This window comes from Amphiprion ocellaris, chromosome 11, assembly GCF_022539595.1.
Source record: "Amphiprion ocellaris isolate individual 3 ecotype Okinawa chromosome 11, ASM2253959v1, whole genome shotgun sequence".
Taxonomy (NCBI): domain Eukaryota; kingdom Metazoa; phylum Chordata; class Actinopteri; family Pomacentridae; genus Amphiprion; species Amphiprion ocellaris.
Window position 1 is genome coordinate 233,913 of NC_072776.1, and position 19,922 is coordinate 253,834.

The 19,922-nt window shown below is 41.9% G+C and overlaps 1 protein-coding gene and 1 non-coding gene across 4 annotated transcripts; both read left to right on the forward strand.

Annotated features, from left to right (window-relative positions):
• The first annotated feature begins 4,509 nt into the window (after positions 1 to 4,509).
• nxpe3 (neurexophilin and PC-esterase domain family, member 3) lies at positions 4,510 to 17,447 on the forward strand. 3 transcript variants are annotated; one of them, XM_035949847.2, is made up of 8 exons: positions 4,510 to 4,660; positions 6,114 to 6,433; positions 8,700 to 8,782; positions 9,537 to 9,723; positions 10,591 to 11,369; positions 14,483 to 14,550; positions 14,627 to 14,848; positions 14,926 to 17,447. In XM_035949847.2, exons 4-8 carry the CDS (start codon positions 9,631 to 9,633, stop codon positions 15,486 to 15,488), a joined length of 1,725 nt encoding a protein of 574 aa, XP_035805740.1. In that variant the 5' UTR covers positions 4,510 to 4,660; positions 6,114 to 6,433; positions 8,700 to 8,782; positions 9,537 to 9,630; the 3' UTR covers positions 15,489 to 17,447. The 3 variants fall into 3 exon arrangements, with proteins under 3 accessions (XP_035805740.1, XP_035805743.1, XP_023129730.1); XM_035949850.2 differs by having other exon boundaries at positions 6,114 to 6,163; XM_023273962.3 differs by lacking the exon at positions 6,114 to 6,433.
• Positions 17,448 to 17,831: 384 nt separating this feature from the next.
• trnaa-ugc (transfer RNA alanine (anticodon UGC)) lies at positions 17,832 to 17,903 on the forward strand. The gene has a single exon. It is a non-coding gene; the product is annotated as a tRNA-Ala (tRNA).
• The last annotated feature ends 2,019 nt before the right edge of the window (positions 17,904 to 19,922 follow it).

Genomic DNA, 19,922 nt, shown 5'->3' on the forward strand with positions numbered 1-19,922 from the left:
CAGACGTGTTTTAAATTTACATATAAATAACAATGCTAGTAAGCTGTGCAATTCATCAATAATGATACTAGTTCCACGTGTATCTGTTCTGTCACTGCAGAATAATTTATTACTTGAGAAAGCCAAGATTCACAGTAGCCATTTTGGCATGAAAAATAAGGTAATACAGGCATTAATGATGAAAATAAGGTCCACCACTTCAGGCGATAACATTTGTGATTTGAGGACAGTTAATTTCTTTCAGACTAATGGAGAGAAAACATCCAACATGAATGAGACTTCATGAATGGATAAAAGAGCCACACGGTGTCACTGACAGTGTTTATTTTTTAGTGAGTTTTAGTGCTGTTTATAATACCATATATTATATATATATTTATAGACCAGGACATGTCCTTTAACTCACACATAAAACAAATCTGTAGGACTTCCTTTTTCCACCTGAGAAATATTGTACAAATCAGGAAAATCCTGTCTCAGAGTGATGCAGAAAAACTAGTCCATGCATTTGTTACTTCTAGGCTTGACTACTGTAATTCCTTATTATCAGGTTGTCCCAATAGCTCTCTGAAACATCTACAGCTGATCCAAAACGCTGCAGCCAGAGTACTGACGGGAGTTAGCAAGAGAGATCATATTTCTCCTATATTGGTTTCTCTTCATTGGCTTCCTGTTAAATCTAGAATAGAATTCAAAATCCTTCTTCTGACATATAAAGCTCTTAACAACCAATCTCCATCATATCTTAAAGACCTGATAGTACCATATTATCCTAGCAGAACTCTTCGCTCTCAGACTGCAGGCTTACTTGTTGTTCCTAGAATCTCTAAAAGTAGAATGGGAGGCAGAGCCTTCAGTTATCAGCTCCTCTCCTGTGGAACCAGCTCCCAGTTTGGGTTCTGGAGGCGGACACCCTCTCTAATTTTAAGACCAGGCTTAAAACCTTCCTTTTTGACAAATCTTATAGTTAGGACTGACTGGGGGACCCTGAGGGGGTCAGCTGGAGTCTTCCTCTTGGACGTCCCTTAGTTCTGCCCCTAGTTCTGCTGCTACAGGCCTAGGCTGCTGGAGGACCTCTCTGGATGCACTGAGCCCTTCTCTATCTACCATTATATTTAATATATATATACCATTATTGCATTACACTCACTCTGTTTCTCCCTGTGTCCTTTCTACGAGTGTCCCTGGTCCCAGAGCTGGATGCTTCAGATCTGTGGTGGTTCTCCCACCAACTGGCCTAATCTCCATCTGTGGGATGCTGCTGCTGCTGACCTTCCTCCAGCCCACTGCTTCCAGCTGCCCATTTCCATCAATCTACTCTGCATCACCCTCACTATACTTGATATGCTCATCTAGTTATTGTTAGAATTTACCACCAGCTATATATGTAGTATATTTATGCCAGAGCCGTACACCATATCAGGAAACTATGAATCAGTTTCAATGCTAGCTTGTACTTTGTACGTATCATCTATCTGATCATACATGTATCCAATGGGGCTTTTCCACAAGCATCTACTCGGCGCCGCACGGCTCGTCTCGCCTTTGTTTGCGAGCGTTTCCATATGGACTAGTGCCTGGTACCAGGCACTATTTTCAGCACCTTCTCGGTTGATGTTCCAAGCGAGCTGAGATGAGCCGATAATGTGACGTCTACATAGTGCAGGCCACTGATTGGACAGGGAGTGACGACACACCAGAGCGACTCAAGCACGAAAACAAAACCCGGCATTAAAAAAAAACTGTCAACAGCAACGGTGTGAATTGCTCTTCACGGAACTCTCTGTTCTTCATAATTTAATATGACAGCCAGACCTGTACCGTGGGGGAATGAAGAGGTCGAGACTTTTCTGTCTATGGTGGCGGACCATAGAATACAGGGGGAGCTGGACGGAGAAAGTTTATCAGGAGGTCTCTGAGTGGATGGCCACCCACGTATACAGTAGACTGTATATAAAGAGGACAGAAGCAGTGTAGGGAGAAGCTGAAAAAGCTCAAAAGTGACTATCGGTCCACCAAGGACCACAGCGGCCGGCGTGGGTCAACCAGGAGGAGTTGGAAGAGGTTTAATGGAAGCTATTTGCTGGCACCGCACCGGTGAGCAACAGGAGGGAGACTCAGCCGCTGCATTGTTGGAGACGTTCGTGGACGGTGAGTGTTTTGTGACTTCAAGAAACTTTTACATCATTTATCCCATTGGTGGCAAGCTCCCTTTATTAAGCAAACAAGTATATTTAGAAAGTAACGCCGTTGTCTCCTGTAGCAGACAATAAGCTAGCTAGTTAGCCATCGGCGCTAGCTAGTTAGCCATCGGCGCTAGCTAGTTAGCCATCGGCGCTAGCTAGTTAGCCGTCAGCGCTAGCTAGTTAGCCATCAGCGCTAACTCTGTGCTCTGCTTGTATTTCCTGCTGCTGTTTCTAACGTTTAGCTCTCAGAAGCTAATACTTCAGTCAGCATGACGAACTAAGCTAGTGGTCTTACAGATTTATTTTTTTTTCACAAGTTACAATGTCGTGTTTTTCGTGTACTTAGGGTGAGTGTTTATTTCTGTTTATGAATCCCTTTTCACATGCGAAGCCTACTCCACCTCCGTCATGGAGCCCCCAGCTCCCCTGCCTCCTCTCCACCACCAGTAGCGGCTCCTCTCCACCACCAGCTTCAGCACCAGTACCAGCTCGGACACCGACACTGTCAACATCAACCTCCAGCACGTCACAGCAACGTCTTATCACCGGTAAGACACGGTAAACAGAGAGCATGGTTGATTTTCGCATTATTATTATTACTTCAGGTGTAAATGCCTGCAAGCATGAACAGAACAACGAGACCAACGACCAAGAATTCAGGCAGGTGTAAATGCAAACTGTGCAGCAGCCAGCTCAGGAACACCTGATGAAAGCTACATGTAGCTACAGTGACACATAAACAGAACACATGCAGCTGCATTTTTTTCCATTGACTTAACAAGTAAGTCACTCTAATTAATTTACGTTCTGGTGCAGTGTAGTATTGCAACCATTCTTCTTATAGTCACTAGGTAGCTGTGAAACTGAATGAAAATATACATAGAAATAAGAAAACACAGCTGTTCTTAGTAACTCCAAAATGTGCGCAAGACGAAATGAAGTTCACACCATGTTGTTTTTAGTTGTGGTGGAGGAGGTACTGCTTGTGCTTCAGTTAAAGATAAGATAATCCTTTATTACTCCCCACGTCAGGGGAAATTTCTCGTGTAACAGCAGCAGAATACAGTAAAGAGATAAAGATAATAATTATAATAACAATAATATATAATTATTATCTTTATATATATATATATATATATATATATATATATATATATATTCAATTTCAATTCAATTTTATTTATATAGCGCCAATTAGAGTCAAATTGTCTTGAGACACTTTACAGAACACATATGCCCATATATATATTACCCTAACCCTTAATATATATTATATATAAATATCGTTAAAGTAAAGAATGCAAAAAATTTATTAAAGTAAAAGTATCAAAGACATGATCATGATTGAAAATCAATGGACGGGTGGCTAAACACATCACATCATAGCTGTGGAGTCCTTCAAGCTCCTGGGGACTACAATCTCTCAGGACCTGCAGTGGGAGACAAACATCCACTCCATCCTGAAAAAGGCTCAGCAGAGGATGTATTTCCTACAACAGCTGAGGAGACATGGCCTGCCACAGGAGCTGTTGATCCAGTTCTACACTGCAGTCATCCGATCTGTCCTGTGCACCTCTGGATCAGCCACACAGCAGGACAGAAACAGACTACAGCCTATAGTATGGACTTCAGAAAACATCATCAGAGACCCCATTCACCCTGGACATAAACTGTTTCCCCCCTCCGCTCTGGCAGGCCCTACAGATCCCTGTACACAAATATCACCAGACACAAAAACAGTTTCTTCCCCACTGCCATCACTGTAATAAACAGCTGAGCCATTCCTACACACCTATACAATAGTCAGTATTCCAATGGACATGTACAGTATTTTTTTTTCCACCAGGAACAGCATTCTCTGCTTTTTGCACTACTGTTTATAGCAATTATCATTTTGCTAATGTGTTCATATATTCATACCTCTCTACCTCTCCCTCTACCTCTCTACCTCTCTCCCTCTACTTCTACCTCTCTACCTCTTCTGTCCCTCTCTACCCTCCTTCCAGCTGCAGATGGGTCACCCACATAAAGAGTCGGGTTCTGCTCCAGGTTTCTTCCTGTTAAAGGGTGTTTTTCTGCCACTGTGTCCTTAGGGCTGGGCTGGGGGATCATCTGGGTTCTGGAAAGCATCTGCAGACAATGTGACCTGTAATTGGCGCTATATATATATAAAATTGAATTGAATAGATACAGATGTTTTTTATCCTACAGTCACTACAGTCACTCCACTACTCTGTGACTTCAGGTATTTAAAATGACTGACCACTAGAGGACGCTGTAAACTGAGAGTCTCCTCCACCCCGCTGCTCCTTTCCTCCCATCATTTTCCTCCAATCATCATCACTGATCCAGACGCTCTTACAGACGATACAACGTCCTCCCGGTGAGCTTCATTAAACGGTTCTCCTCCTCTCCGGCCCTGCCCGGTCCTTCTGCCTCCTCCGGCGGTTCGACATCACGTTAATCCCGACGCGGTAAGAAAGCGACGGTTTACGGTTTAGACCGACCGACCCAGCGGCGTTAGCTAGCAGAGGTCCGTCAGATATCTGCTGTTTAAATGCAGAGTTCCTCCTCTAGTGTTTTCAGGATCATCAGGTCTTTGTTGTGGCTCTGGCGTCATTTTCAGCCGTCCCTGAGACAGCAGCTGGCCGCTAGGAAGAGTCAGTCTGACCGGTAGAGACGAACCGAGCAGCAGCTGGTCGCTAGAAATAAATAAATCTGACCGGTAGAGATGAACCGAGCAGCTGGAGGATGCTGCCGGTTACCGGGGACGTTTAGATTAATACCACCTAAAAACACTGTTCAGCCTGCCCGTTAATGATGTTTAAATGAATATAAAAGTCCATCAGCAGGATCAGTAGCCTTCATTTGGACTAATTTAACAGTATTTGCTAGAAGTTAAAGGAAACTTAACTTGCTGATACTGTTCAGATGCTGTAAGAGTGACAGAAATTATTCAGTCACAGCAATTTGGGATTTATAGTGAATTTATAACCCCGCAGTATGTTTCTTTTTATATATTATCATATTTTACACATATAAATCTTGTATATTGTATTATTTTATATATAGTAGTGTTTTTTGCTAGGTTTACAACCCTAAAGTTAGAAATTATGTGATAGCACTGCCTCTATCGTAGCTTTGTGTTTATGTACACACCCTTAAATATGCTTCAATGCAAAATAACAAGTACTTCTCAACTTCTAAACCAGGCAAATACTGATTTACAGTCAATTTCTAATCAAGCATTAGGTTTCTTTTTACATAGTGTAATGTTTTACATATATAAATCTTGTATATTATATTATTTTGTATATATTATAGTGTTTTTCATCATACATCATAGCGGTAGAACTTTAATTTCTTCTGTGTCTGTCAGTCTGTTCCTGCCTGATGTGTAGAATGAGCTGTTTAGATGTTGTACGTTCCTCACCCAACACTGAGGAAAGAGGAGGCAGAGAGGGAGAAGTCCAACTGAGATCCAGCTGATGATCAGACTGCAGGCAGGAAGATACTGAACCAGAGACAATTACAAAGACTCGTGCTGTAGCAGGGCTACAAAATTAAATAATCATTCATCACAATCATGATTTTTAGCTTCTAACCACTATAAGAAAACGACTGACTGCAACCTTTGAAATTGAAAAAAGCGCTCTGCTGTTAAAAGATGTAGCCACGTACCTGCGCTGTTTTCTCCGCTCATAGAAAACAACACGTGGATAAAATCAAAAGCTTTCATCTTGGACTATTCTAAAATGAGGACACTTTATCTCACTTTTTAAGTACTTTTTGCTCACACACCTGTCTGATCACCCAATCACTGAGCAGCATCAGTCTGCACTGTGAGGCGTTCAGGGAACATCAGTAAATGTAAAGTCCGGTTGATAAGCAAATGTTCAGCTGGTGAGGTGTTTCATCTGTTACCAGGTGGGGCCAGGTGGGACCAGGTGAGACCAGATGAAATCAGGTGGGATCAGGTGAGACCAGATGAAACCAGGTGGGGTCAGGTGGGACCAGATGAAACCAGGTGGGACCAGATGGGATCAGGTGAGACCAGATGAAACCAGGTGGGATCAGGTGAGACCAGGTGAAACCAGGTGAGACCAGATGAAACCAGGTGGGACCAGATGGGATCAGGTGGGGCCAGGTGAGACCAGATGAAACCAGGTGGGACCAGATGGGATCAGGTGGGGCCAGGTGAGACCAGATGAAACCAGGTGGGATCAGGTGAGACCAGATGAAACCAGGTGAGATCAGGTTGGTGCGACAAACTGACAATGTCTGTCACACTTTACTGTCAAACACAATAACCACAAGGGGAAAAAATAAAAAAGATTGTTTTCAACATCATAAAAGTAACTTTGTACAAAAAATTAAACGTAAAATGCATCTTAAAAGAGGATTTCCTGTTTCAGTGAGAGACGTTTTGCTCAAATATTGACCAAACTGCCAAAAATGAACCCTGTTTAAGGAGGTTATCCTTTACTTTGTGATTTCATCAACACCCCAGATTCTTCCTCCTGACCCACAGAAAACCTATCCAGGAATTAGTCTGATCTGACTGTCAGTACCTGTGACAGCAAACAGTTAATTTGGAGCTAATTTTAACAGCTGTTTTTAAAAGATACCATCAGCTACATGCCTCCTAATTTTCATGTAGAATGGTGAACCTTTGATTTTAAATAGATTGTCTCCTGTCTTCATCTGGTTCAGATCTTTGATTTTGCTGTGGGGTTAGACCTACCACTAATACAATGCTGTTACACACTTCCTGACTCTAGAGATGTGTATCTGCCAAACATTCTGCATTATTCCCCTCAGATGGCACATAAAAGTAGTAGGTCTGACTCATGGCCAAAGTGCAACATTGTGTTAGAGATGTTCATGATTTTATTTCCTAATAAATGCCATTTATAAAACTAGTAACATCCTTTTCAATAATCAGTGGCAAAGCCGTTGTTCTGCCCTACATCCATCAACTGCTTTCTGTAATTGCTACCAATCTGGTTGCCCGTCTCCACTGGGATTTTGGACTAATCCTCTTTAGTCTTTTTGTTTTGAGGCTGGAAGGCTTGACTGCTTTTACTTGGCTGTATGTTTCAGGTCTTTGTCTAATTTGAAGGTCTGGTTTTTCTGCAGACTGCCTAATGATTGCCTCCAGAATCTTAATGTCGTCCTCTTTTGTCATTATGCCGTTTATTTGGAGGAGTGCCTGGAATCTTAGCTGGAAAACACCCTGAAACATCACATAACAGCTCTGTCACTGACTATGAGGATGACATTCTTGGGATTGAATGCGTTCCTTTTCTTTTGCTCAACAAAAGCAACACTACTGTGTCCGTACAACACCAGTTTTATCTCATTCAACCACAGATTTAACAAGAAAAGTCATTGTATGATTTCCAACAGATAAGTCCTGATAAGTCCACAATCATGTGATCGTCAGCAGTCAGCTGATGTAGTGTTCACTGGTTGTCACAGTGACGCCATGCCGCTATCTGGCAATGATACAGAAATCTAAAGACTATAAGCCGCATCACTGCCAGAATCTAATCACTTGCTCCTTGTGTCATTTCTGATCTTCCCTGGAAATTTCATTTTCTCAAAAACATTTAGTTTTTGAGAAATGTTGCACACAGACAAACAGATCCACACATAACTCCACTGCGTTTCTTGGCAGAGTGTTTACCAAACGATTTCTGCTTCCTTTAAGATTGTTTTTGGTTTAACGTTTGTGTTCCCGTCATGTAAAGGTCTCTCCTCCTTGTATCCGTGGAGACTGGCCTGTGCAGTGTTTGCTGGAGTGACTATCCTGAGAACTGTTGCGGTGCATCGGGGTGGTGACCCTTGGTTTCTTCTTAACATCATTCTCATTCTTGCCAGCACATCGATCACTTTGGCTTCCCACCAAACCCTTAGAGACTTTTCACGATGTGCCGTTCCTTGTACGCTTCAATTCTGCTATGCCACTTGATAACACTTGGATGTGACTTCTTAGCCTTTAGCCACAATGCACAGCTTCCTGTCAGGGATGGACCCTACCTGCATTCTCTGTCAGCTCTTTGGTTTAATCTCAGTAAAATGTTGTCGCCTAAGTGACTAGAGACCTACTGCCTGCTATTCTTCATTTTTATCACATTAGAATGCTGTAGAACATCGTGGATATTACCAGAACCCTAGGGAATGGTACAGAGACCAAATTTTCTCAAAGAAGTGACAGTTTACAGGGCTAGGAATAATTTTGGAAAGGGCATTTTTAGTTTTTAAAAAAAAGTATTAAAAGTATCTATTAATTGAAATCTGTTGTGTATATTTCTACTATGTACACTGAGGTATTTTATGTTATTCATGATTTTTATCTTCCTGTTTTGTGTATTGAGCTACGTTAATGTGTGAGCCGTTCATTTAATATAGTATTTGAGTTTAATCGAGTGGATGGGGTTTGCTCGGTGGTCTTGTGAAGGGATCTGCTGACAGATGGTTTTCTCATTGTTCCTGATCTGCTGCCAACAGTTTGGTCTCCATGATGACATAGGATTCTGCTCCATCAGCTGATGAAGATAATGTGATGTGGTTGAAAGCACTGGATGCAGCTTGTAAGTGGACTTTGGTGCTTGAGTTACTCTTTTTGTTGTTAGTAACCAGTTGTTAAAGTTCACGCCCATGCTTGTAGAAATAGTACTATTCTGTCTGTGATATTAAGAATAGAGAGTAAATAAAGCTTTGCACCATAGAAACACTTGAGTAAAATAGTCTTCAATTACAGTTAATCTATATGTGAATGAATAAGGTGTCGAGTGCAGAAATGTGAAACCATGATGACTAAAAAGGACAAAAACAGTCTTAGTTTGATGAAACAGGATTCAACTGAAAAGAGTGTAACTGAAAACTTCACATCAGACTCACAGACTCTGTTTCCTTGTAGGATTTACTAATAATTCAGCCATGAATCGGCTTTCTTCCCAAAATCCAGCAACTGTATAAGAGGCTGTACGTCATGAAAGAAAGAACAATAAATAAAATACTTCATTTTCACCCAAGTCATCTCATTATCAAAGCACTTCCTCACCACAGGTAGTAGTGACTGTGTTTTGTACATTACACCACTGAATGATTTCAGTATGTACAGTATGTCATAAGTATGATCAAACATGCTTTGAAAATGAAAGATTTAATCACTTCTATAAATATTTGTGTCTTTCCCTATCTGATAAAGATTTAACAGCTTTGTCACATGTATTTGGGCCAGAACCTTACTGTGAATGTTTCTGTTTTCCTGCCTCTGCTTTTCATCTTCATGAACATGAGCAGATCAAGCTGTAGTTTTTCTTTATTTCCATCCTTCTCCAGCGTTCATGGATACAGATGAAATGATGCCGTCATCACTGCGGTGACAGCAGAGAGAGAAGCAGGGCCTGATCATGGGAGACAGAAAGAGATCACAATGTGCCGAAATCTGACCAAATATGCCGTCATCTTCTTCTTCCTAGCGCTGTCTGGCCTCATCTTCCTGCTGCGCAACATCCACACTGTAGAGGTGAGGACAAAACACGACTGCTCTGTAGAAAACTGCTCTGTGACCTCAAATAGGAAATGGATGTGATGGACTTTTAGTTCAAACTGTGTGTCATCTACCCATTAAACACTACCCTGCTTCATAAGGCAGTCATAGGACAACAGAAATATGCTTTTCTTTTCATCTGTTGTGTAGCTTTATTCATTTCATGTAAATGTTCACATATTTAGAGACACTCAAACAAGTGTAGTATAAATGAATGAATAAAATATAAATGCACTCAGAAATATCCCACTAAATGCAGATATGAAGAATGAAAATATAAACGAGACACAAAACATGAGTGCTGCCAGAAAGAGCATTCCAAAATGTTCCCTCAGAGTGAAAACCAGAGCGTCCCTGGGCATCCATCCCGGGTTATTAAACAAACACAGCTGCTTGATGGAGAAACACCAAAGTCCACATATTTAAAGTTGAGTTCCTCGTTTTAAAGAGCTTGTTTTCTTCCTTCATGTTCCTGTGAGGCTGATCTTCCACAGACGTGTTAGAGTTCAATCAGTTCACATGAAGCAGCAGCAGTCTGGATGTTTCCATTTTTAGTTTTTAGTACATGTCAAACTCCAAACATACTGGATCAATTCCCAAAATACAACCAGAAATGTGTTTTAGTGAGACCCTCTCCAGCCTAGTGAATGGACATTTCTGTGTCCAGCCTAGTTTTCATCAGGACCTGTTTTCCTTGTACTAGATTCAGTAAAACTGCAGTTCTTCTTGTGACTTGTGGAGTTTAAATCTCTCCAGTTGTTCTTTGAGGCATTTTAAATCACAGTTATAATACTCTACTGTCTGTATGACCCCCAGCTGATTCCTAACCTTATTTCTCTTCAGAACTGGAACTGTCACACTATTTCCACCCTCTACCAGCTGCAAAGCCGGATCCAATCGTCCTTCATCCCCGTCAATCTTCCTCCTTTTTACCACAACCGTACCTTCTGCTCCCACCTGGGCCAGAAACCGTCCCCCGAAGATGAAGTGGAAGAGCGCTACCTGCTGGACTCTATCTCCTGGCCCGGCCCTCCGTCTCACTCGTCTCCGCCCACCCTGCGTCAGACCAGTGACCCGGTGCACAGCCTGTTCGCCATCCTTCCCAGTAAGGAGGGAAGGGAGTGGCATGTGGGCGACCAGCTGGAGGTCCTCGTTCAGATGCACGACTTCCTGGGTCGCCCCAAACGCTACGGTGGGGATTTCCTCCTGGCCAGACTGCACTCCCCGGAGCTGGGAGCAGGCGTAGCGGGGAAGGTGGTGGACCACAGGAACGGGTTTTATTCTGCTCTGTTCCCCCTCCTCTGGGAGGGAAGTGCACAGGTTGAGGTCGTGATGGTGCACTCCAGCGAGGCCGTGGCCGTGCTACGACGGCTGAGGGAGGAACGACCCGACCGGGTGTTCTTCAAGAGCCTGTTCCGCCTGGGCTTCTTGTCGGAAACCACCGTGTGCAACATGTGTTTACCCCCCGACCAGCCGCTGTGCAACTACACGGACCTGTACACAGGAGAGCCCTGGTACTGCTACAAGCCCAAGATGCTCAGCTGTGACACCAGAATCAACCACGCCAAAGGAGGCTACTTGAAACACCTCATCACCAACAAGGAGGCGTTGCTCTTCCAGAGGTTAGTGGTGTTGTTCAAGGTAAATATATACAGGGTGTCCCAAAAAAACTGACATCATTTGAGATGTCCATATGACTACATGGTCAGGAGAAATGATACTTAACAAGATTTATTTTGGACATAAAATGTTTTATTCTACAAATTTCAAATGAAAAATTCTGAGGGACGGTAATTTGATGGTAATTGCTGATAGTAAAACGTTCACATCTGCTTTCCTGTTGGCGCTTGTTTATGAAATTTTCTAACAAATTCATGTTGCGTGTTCACATTTGACTGAGTTTTCTTCGACACACACACAATGGCTTTTCTGTTGCAGTAAATGACTATTCCTGAAAGCAGAAAAATAAAAATGATTACACTTTTTTTGAGCAAAAAGAGCAAACTAATTTTAAACAAATCATTATGTGTTGAAATTATGTCAGATTTCTTGGAACACCCTGTATATTTGTGTTTTAGTATAGGATAAGTCTGGTGACATTTTGCCTTTTTCTTTCTTTATACAAATCCCACAAAAAGACCAAACTCAAACTGAACTTGGTGATATATTGTATTATGTTACGTTATATTATTTTCTATTCTATTCTATTCTATTATATTATATTATATTATAATATATTATATTATATTATATTATATTTTATATAGGGCTGTGGCTTTAACGTGTTAATTTCGATTAATTAACTACAGCTAAAACAACGCGTTAAAAATAATAACGCAATTAATTGCACCCTCCTCAGTTCCCTCTTTTGTGGCACACCAGTAACTCTGATGTACACTCCAGCCCAGTAGGTGGCGGTAATGAACCTGAAGTCTGTTTGTAGCCATGAAGAAGAAGCACAGGAAGTACTGAATGAAGTCAGGCACTGGTGAACAGTGAAGGAAGACCAGATTGAGATTGTTGGGCAGAAATTTCTCTTTTAAAAATCTTCCCTATGGCAGCTTGGATAAAAGCCTGGTTGTGTGTAAATTGTACAACAAAGAGTTTTCTGATCACTGCATCACTTCAAGCCAACGGTATCACCTCAATGTAAAACATGTTGCCATTAGCACCAGAGCTAACGTTAGCTACGAGTCATGCTAACAGCGTAGCCATCCCATAATAGAGCACTTTTCTAGACAGTGCTTGAGTTTACAGAAAGTCTTAAAATGTTGAATAAAATCGCTATAATTGCACTTAGATTTGCAGTAATCTGTGAATGTAGCAGACAGATGAAAAATGCAGATAAATAGAAATGAAACATTTTTGTGGTTTAAGTTTTTACTCTGTCGAGGCTCTGCCTCCTTGGAGGAGGAATAACCTAAACAACAAAAATATCTCTTTTAATAACTTAATTATAAACTTTTTGTTAATGAAAAAATTACATAAATAAAAATTGATATTCCTATGAAAAAAAACATCAAAATTACACCATTTATCAGACCCAGAAAAGATGAAAACAGAATGAATCTCTAGATTTTCAACTTTCTGAAGCTCCTTGAATTACTTATGCTGATTTTATGTGCCATACAGTGGAAAAAACAACTAAATTCAGGCTTTAAGTTATCAAAATCACGTTTTCTATATGTCCCATTTTCCTTTTTTAAAATAAATTTTCAATTATAAACACGTATATGTCTATTCATTGATTCAACTGTCAACCACAATTTTATTTGAATTGAAAAACTTCACTTATTTTGTCAAATATTGCTATTTGACAAAACTGCAATTAATTGCAGTTAATTACAAAGCCTGTAATTAATTTAATTTTTTTTAATCGCGTCCCACCACTAATTATATTATATTATATTATATTATATTATATTATATTATATTATATTATATTATATTATATTATATTATATTATATTATATTATATTATATCTGTCTGTGTCGTCTGGAGCTCCTTCCTCTGTAGTAATGTTCAGGCTGTCTACTATAAAATGTTTGCTGCTTAGAACGCTGACTAGGGATCGAGGGCTGACAGCTGCTGATGTATTTTTGGCACAGCTTTGATGCAACGCTGACACAGGATGGCTCCGATTATCTATAATTATCTCTGTCACACGAACAAATGCATCAGCATGACATTTAATGCCAGAGTTCACATTAGAAATGACATCTCTCAACACTGAAATCGTAACATATTTTCTTTACATGGACGTACCTCTTACATATTTACAGACTAGAATAAGCAACTAAATATAGCCGCTTCAGTCATAACTGCTGCTGCTCAGACAGAGCAGGAGACAGGCCGATATATGAGGACTAAATGTTCTCCAGGTAGGAAAATCACAGCAGGAAGGAGCTCTCATTTAGCCCTTTCCATGGTCTTCCAGCAGAGAGTGTGAGGAAAATGCACACTGTGGTGGTGATTCTGTAATAATGGATGTAATTTACAGAAATCAGATGATACAGTGGACTATAGAGTGGACATCCAAATGCAGCTCATGATTATGGTCAAAGAACATGACAATAAACATAGGAAAGGTAATTTATTTTCTGTGTCCCACACACAGACTGTATTTTAAAGAAAGAATCCATCAGCAGCTCCTTCCACCATCCCACAATAAAGCTATTATATTGCAGAAATAAGCATCGCTATCTAGACGTCATATCCAATAAATACAAACAATAAAGTCTCAAAATTAGTCCTGAAACTGACAGGAAGCAGGTGGAGGGTGGTAAGTACTGGGGTTATGTGATTACATTTTCTTTTTCCTTTTGAAAACATGAGCACCTGAGAGCCCAAATGGCTCAACAGGTTGAATGGGCGACCCATGAATAGCTGTAGTTCCCAACACAGCAGCCTGGGTTCGATTCCAGCTCACTGCCCTTTGCTGCAGGTCTTCCCCCCATTCTTCTCTCTACTTTCCTGTCTGCCTCTTCACTGACCTATCAAATCAAGCCAAAAAAATAACTTAAAAAAAAGGTGAGCAGCTGCATTTTGCAGCAGCTGGAGAGAAAACTGCTCTACACCCGCAAACAAAAATAAGACTAGTCTAACCACATGGTAATAAAGCCATGGATAGCTTCTTCATTTTCTTGTGGGCTTCATGGGATTTGTTTTAAGTAACAAAATGAAACATTGATCTTAACTTTTTAATATTTATCAGTTCTGTTTTTCTGTCTTAGTGGTGTAAACATCAAAGTTCACATATATCCTTCAGGAACTCACAAAATCAGCGTTCAGCCGCAGAGAGGTATGTTTCCCTGCAGTTTCTGCATCATTTCACTGTTTGTGCTTTGTTTTACTCTAATAATTAAACTTTGCATCAGATAAAGCAGAGGAAGAAAACAGCAGCATAAACCCAGAGGACACTCAGCTGGGAGCTTCTGGATATTACTACGAAGACTCGTGGAGGCCTTTAGGGGGCGCTACTATGCGTCAGTTCAATCAGTCATCCGCCGTCGCTCAGTGTTTGCAGAACAAAGTCATCAACATGTATGGAGACTCCACAGTCCGCCAATGGTTTGAGTACCTCATTGCTTTTGTTCCAGGTGAGTCTCATGTGTTTTTCTGACTGATCTGTAGCTAACCTTCCTGCTCTAACTTCCATTTATTGCGTCTCACTCAGATTTAAAGGAGTTTGACCTCCACAGTCCTAAAAACGTTGGTCCGTTCATGGCCGTGGACAGCACCCACAACATCCTGGTTAGGTACCGCTGCCACGGCCCTCCCATCCGCTTCACCACCGTCATGTCCAGCGAGCTGCGCTACATTTCCAATGAGCTGGACGGCCTCGCCGGGGGCTCCGACACTGTGGTGGTCCTCAGCATCTGGGCCCACTTCAGCACCTTTCCAGTGGAGGTGTACATCCGACGGCTTCGCCACATCCGACGGGCGCTGGTCAGACTGCTGGACCGAGCACCGGAGACGCTGGTGGTGATCCGCTCGGCCAACCTCCAGGCTCTGGACCAGGAGGTGAGCCTCTACAACAGCGACTGGTTCTCCCTGCAGCTGGACGTGGTGCTCAGAGCCATGTTCAAGGGCCTGAACGTCCTGCTGGTGGACGCCTGGCAAATGACTGCAGCTCACCATCACCCCCACGCCCTCCATCCCCCCCCAGCCATCGTCAAGAACATGATAGACACGCTTCTGTCTTATGTTTGCCCCGACAACACCAAGAGCCAGAAATAGGAGCTCAGAGAGGACAGTGGGTCTTTTATTGAAGGAAACTGAGGACTTTATTGTGTGAATCAGTCAGTTCTTCACTTCTTTCTTCAGCTTCTTCTTCTTCTAAGCTGCAACCCTTTAACTGCCGTCCTCACCAAGAGACTTTAGACTTGGAGTACTTTCTTGTTAAGTAAAGGTTGCTGAAGCAGAGTAACGGCTTTAGAATAACAACACCATTGGATTGATTTCCTGTATGAACACTTTCACTATGCAATTCTTTCTATCGCTGGGAAATGAAGGCTCAGATTCTGGCACAAAGGAAGCCTGTCTTCAAATCAAAACACAAAGAGGACAACGCTTCTCATTTCCATGGTAGCTGGTGGTGGAACATCTGGAGTACCAGTGGAAACTTTACCCAACAAAAGACAAAGAGCCACAACAATCAGAAAAATAGAAAGAGGTCTGGATTTGAGGGTTCAGAACCGACATTCTGTTCCAGAACCTGCCTGTTTATTATCACAGATGAGTCTTTATGCCTTCATCACAGCATCGAGATCCAGGTTTCTGTTTACCTGGGATTCTTACAGGTGTTTCTTGCTGTGGACAGGACTGTTCATGGCTCCATTCCAGACTAATTGAGTTCATAAACATAATTTTTCTCCAGTTCCACCCTGACACCAACCCCTGCTGTGGTCTCTGCTTTAGAGTATGTTGTTACTCCATTTTACGTTGGATTCTTCCAGTTAATCTTACCTCTAAGTGCCGCTGCTTGTCTCGTGTCCGGTGGAGCTGCTAGTGTCGAGGCTCTGAGGAAAATGGAAGACGATGTGATGCTATTTGGAACCGAAGTTCAAAATCTGTCTGTTGCCACTTTAATTCTGATCCCCCCCAAAGTTTAGTTTGTACTTGGAAAGCCAAAGACTTTGGCAGCGATTGCTAACGCTCTCTGGTTTTGTTACCAAAGTGTTTGTTGTTGGTTGTATTTATGTTTGTTTATTTGCTTTTATTCATAAGTTTTGCCAAAGCTGAAGACTCTTGAGTTCTCGTTTCAAAGATGCTTCTCAGGCTGTTTCTGTCTCTTTGTGTTTTGTGTAAAAACTACAAACTTGGACCCACTGTGGTGAAATGCTACTTGTGTATGCGTCCATTTTTTTCTTCATTATTTTAAAATGCTTTTTGCATGTTTACAGCACACAATAAAACCTGTAACTCATTCTAGCAGACTAAAGGGAATGATGCGATGGAAATATGAATGGGAGGGCTTAAAATGAACCGTTTTCCATGAGATTTTTTTTTTTTTTTTTTACTTGGACATTTTTCTAGCCTGTCCTTCCATGTTGTGTCTTTTATCTGATGACTGTTCTTACTGACGGATCAACTCTCAGTCTTTTAGCCTCCTCAGCTCATATTTTAGGCAAACATCAAACCCTGGCAGCGATGCATTCATCATCAGTTTCTAATAACAGTTTTGTTATTACACATTTTATATTACAAAGGCAAAAAAAGAAAAAAAATGTTTTATATTCAGTTTCAATTCTGGATGTTTTCTATAGACATTTGAGGCTGAATCCTGTATCATGTTCCTTATGGAGAGATTAGAGGATTATCAGGTCTGTATGATACAAAGAGAACGATGTGCCTGTTTGTGTTTAAGTCAGTTTGTCCCGGGCAACAATCAGAGGTTGAATAATCGCACACTCTGTTGTAATTTCTGTAAATGAACCGCCATGTTTGCCAGCATTTGCTACTGTCAGATGTGTGCTTTTATAACTCACCATGGGCAGTTCATGGGTGGATTCCACTATCATTTGTTTCCTCAGCAGTAAGGAGAGGTCTGAGCTGGTTGGTCTCTGTCATTTTTATAGTGAATATGAGGCTTAATCTCATCGGGACTTTGCTGATCATGAGTTGGTGATGCTTTTGTTGTGATGCTGTTGTTGATCTGAGCCTGGACAGTTCAATAAACCGGAACAACGGGAATAACTTCTGGTTCTCCTGGGTGTTGAATTATTGTGTTTTTCTTCTCTATGTTGGAGGATTTCAGAGACAGTTCCTCAGTGGTTAGCACCAACATCTAGAAGATCTACGCTTTATGTCCCGGCCTTCCTGGGATCTTCCTGCATGGAGTCTCCATGTTCTCCTGTACATGTGTGAGTTTCCTCCAGGTTCTCCAGCTTCCTCCCACAGTCCACAAACATGCTGAGGTTAATTGATGATTCTAAATTGTCCGTAGGTGTGAATGTGATTATGATTGTTTGTTTCTTTGTGTAGCCCTGTGATAGACTGTTACCTGTCCAGGTGTCAGCTGATAGACTCCAGCCCCCATGACCCTGATGAGGACTAAACGGTGTATAGTGTGTATAGTGTGGGGATGTAGCTCAGTGGTAGAGCGCATGCTTTGCATGTATAAGGTCCCGGGTTCAATCCCTGGCATCTCCACTGTTTGGGGCAGTGGTGGTGTAACAGTTAAATCTCAAACACCCTTTTAACAGGGAAAAAAGCCTTGAGCAGAACCCGGCTTTTTATGTGGGGGACCCATCTGCTGCTGGCCAGACGGGTTGAGAGGGACAGAAGAGGTAGAGATAGAGGGGTAGAAGTAGAGGGATAGAGATGGAGGGATAGAGATAGAGGTAGAGGGGTAGAGGTAGAGAGGTAGAGATAGAGGGGAAGAGGTAGAGATAGAGGGATAGAGATAGAGGGCTAGAGGGCTAGAGAGCTAGAGGGCTAGAGGGCTAGAGGGCTAGAGGGTTACAGGTAGAGGGTTACAGTTGGTGGGAGAACCACCACAGATCTGAAGCATCCAGCTCTGGGATCAGGGACACTCGGAGAAAGGACACAGGGAGAAACAGAGTGAGTGTAATGCAATAATGGAACATATATTTATGGTATACCATTGTATATAATGGTAGATAGAGAAGGGCTCAGTGCATCCAGAGAGGTCCTCCAGCAGCCTAGGCCTATAGCAGCAGAACTAGGGGCAGAACTAAGGGACGTCCAAGAGGAAGACTCCAGCTGACCCCCTCAGGGTCCCCCAGTCAGTCCTAACTATAAGATTTGTCAAACAGGAAGGTTTTAAGCCTGGTCTTAAAAATAGAGAGGGTATACCAGCATCCTGAGGGCAAATAAGTGACAAATACTGTGCAAGAACAGAACTATTACAACCCTGTCCACCTGATGGCGGCCAGTCGCTGCGGTTCAAAGCCAACACCGACTACGTGGACTTCTACTGGACCACATGGAGGCCTTCAAACCAGACCAACAAGTTCAGCGACTCCCCGACTCGTGGGTCTGAGGACGCCGCCGAGCCTCGGTCCAGCCGGCCGCCTGTCTGTGGGTGTTTGAGTGTTGAGAGGTTTATGGATGCATGTGAACGTTCTGTGTTGAAACAGCAGCTTTGGACTCAGTAACGCCGGGAAAAACCAAGAGCTCCTTTATTTGTGACTTCCACTAAAAAAACTGATGAAAATAAGTTTGCCAGGGTTCTGACTGATAACAGATTATTAAATAATGAAAATAATCCTTTAAATATTCCTTTAAACAATCCTTTTAGGTCTACATTTCCTTTACACTGACTTCTTGGTATATGTACCAGTATTTTGGGTGGAATATACCATTAAGCCCAGTGTTCAAGGGTTCTTCTGGGAATTTACCATTAAACCAACCTTTTAGGTAAATGTTCCAGGATGTTGGGTAGAATATACCATCAGATCAACCTTTTAGGTCTACATTGGAAGATTTTAGAGTAGAATATTACTCCAAACCATCATTTAGGTCTACATTTAAGGTGGAATTCTCCTTTACACCAAGATTTTTTGGTCTACATTGAAGGATTTTAGGTGGAATATTCCTTTGAACGAACTTTTTAAGTTTATGTTCAAGGATGTTGGGTGGAATATACCATCAGACCAACCTCCAAGGTCTACAGTAGTGAATTTTAGGTGGAATATACCATTAAACTCACCTTTTAGGTCTACATTGGAGGACTTTAGATGGAATTTAGATGGAACACACTGAAAATACAAGCTCACAAAGTAGATGTCTAAAAGAAATATTAAAAAGAAACAGCAGCCAATAAAAATAAATATATAGTGCTCATTGTGTTATTTTATTTTGTTCAGGGTGGTTATTGCAGTGCGAATAAAGGATCTTTTGCAGACGTTTTTGCGGGCCACTGGGACTTTGTAACGTCTGCCTGATGGCAGTAACTGGAAGGAGTGATGAAGGGGGTGGTAGGGGTAATCTGGGATCAGGGAGGCTTTCCTGATCACAGAGCGGTTAAATAGCTCAGAGATTTGAGTTTGTGGTGAACCAATGATTTTGCTGGCCTGATTGACAATATGGGAGAGTTTAGTGATTAGTAGAGATGGAGCTGTACCAGGATGAAATGTTGAATGTGAGGATGGATTCAATGAGTGAGGTATAAACCAGGGTTAAAATGCTTCTGCTGACATTAAAAGT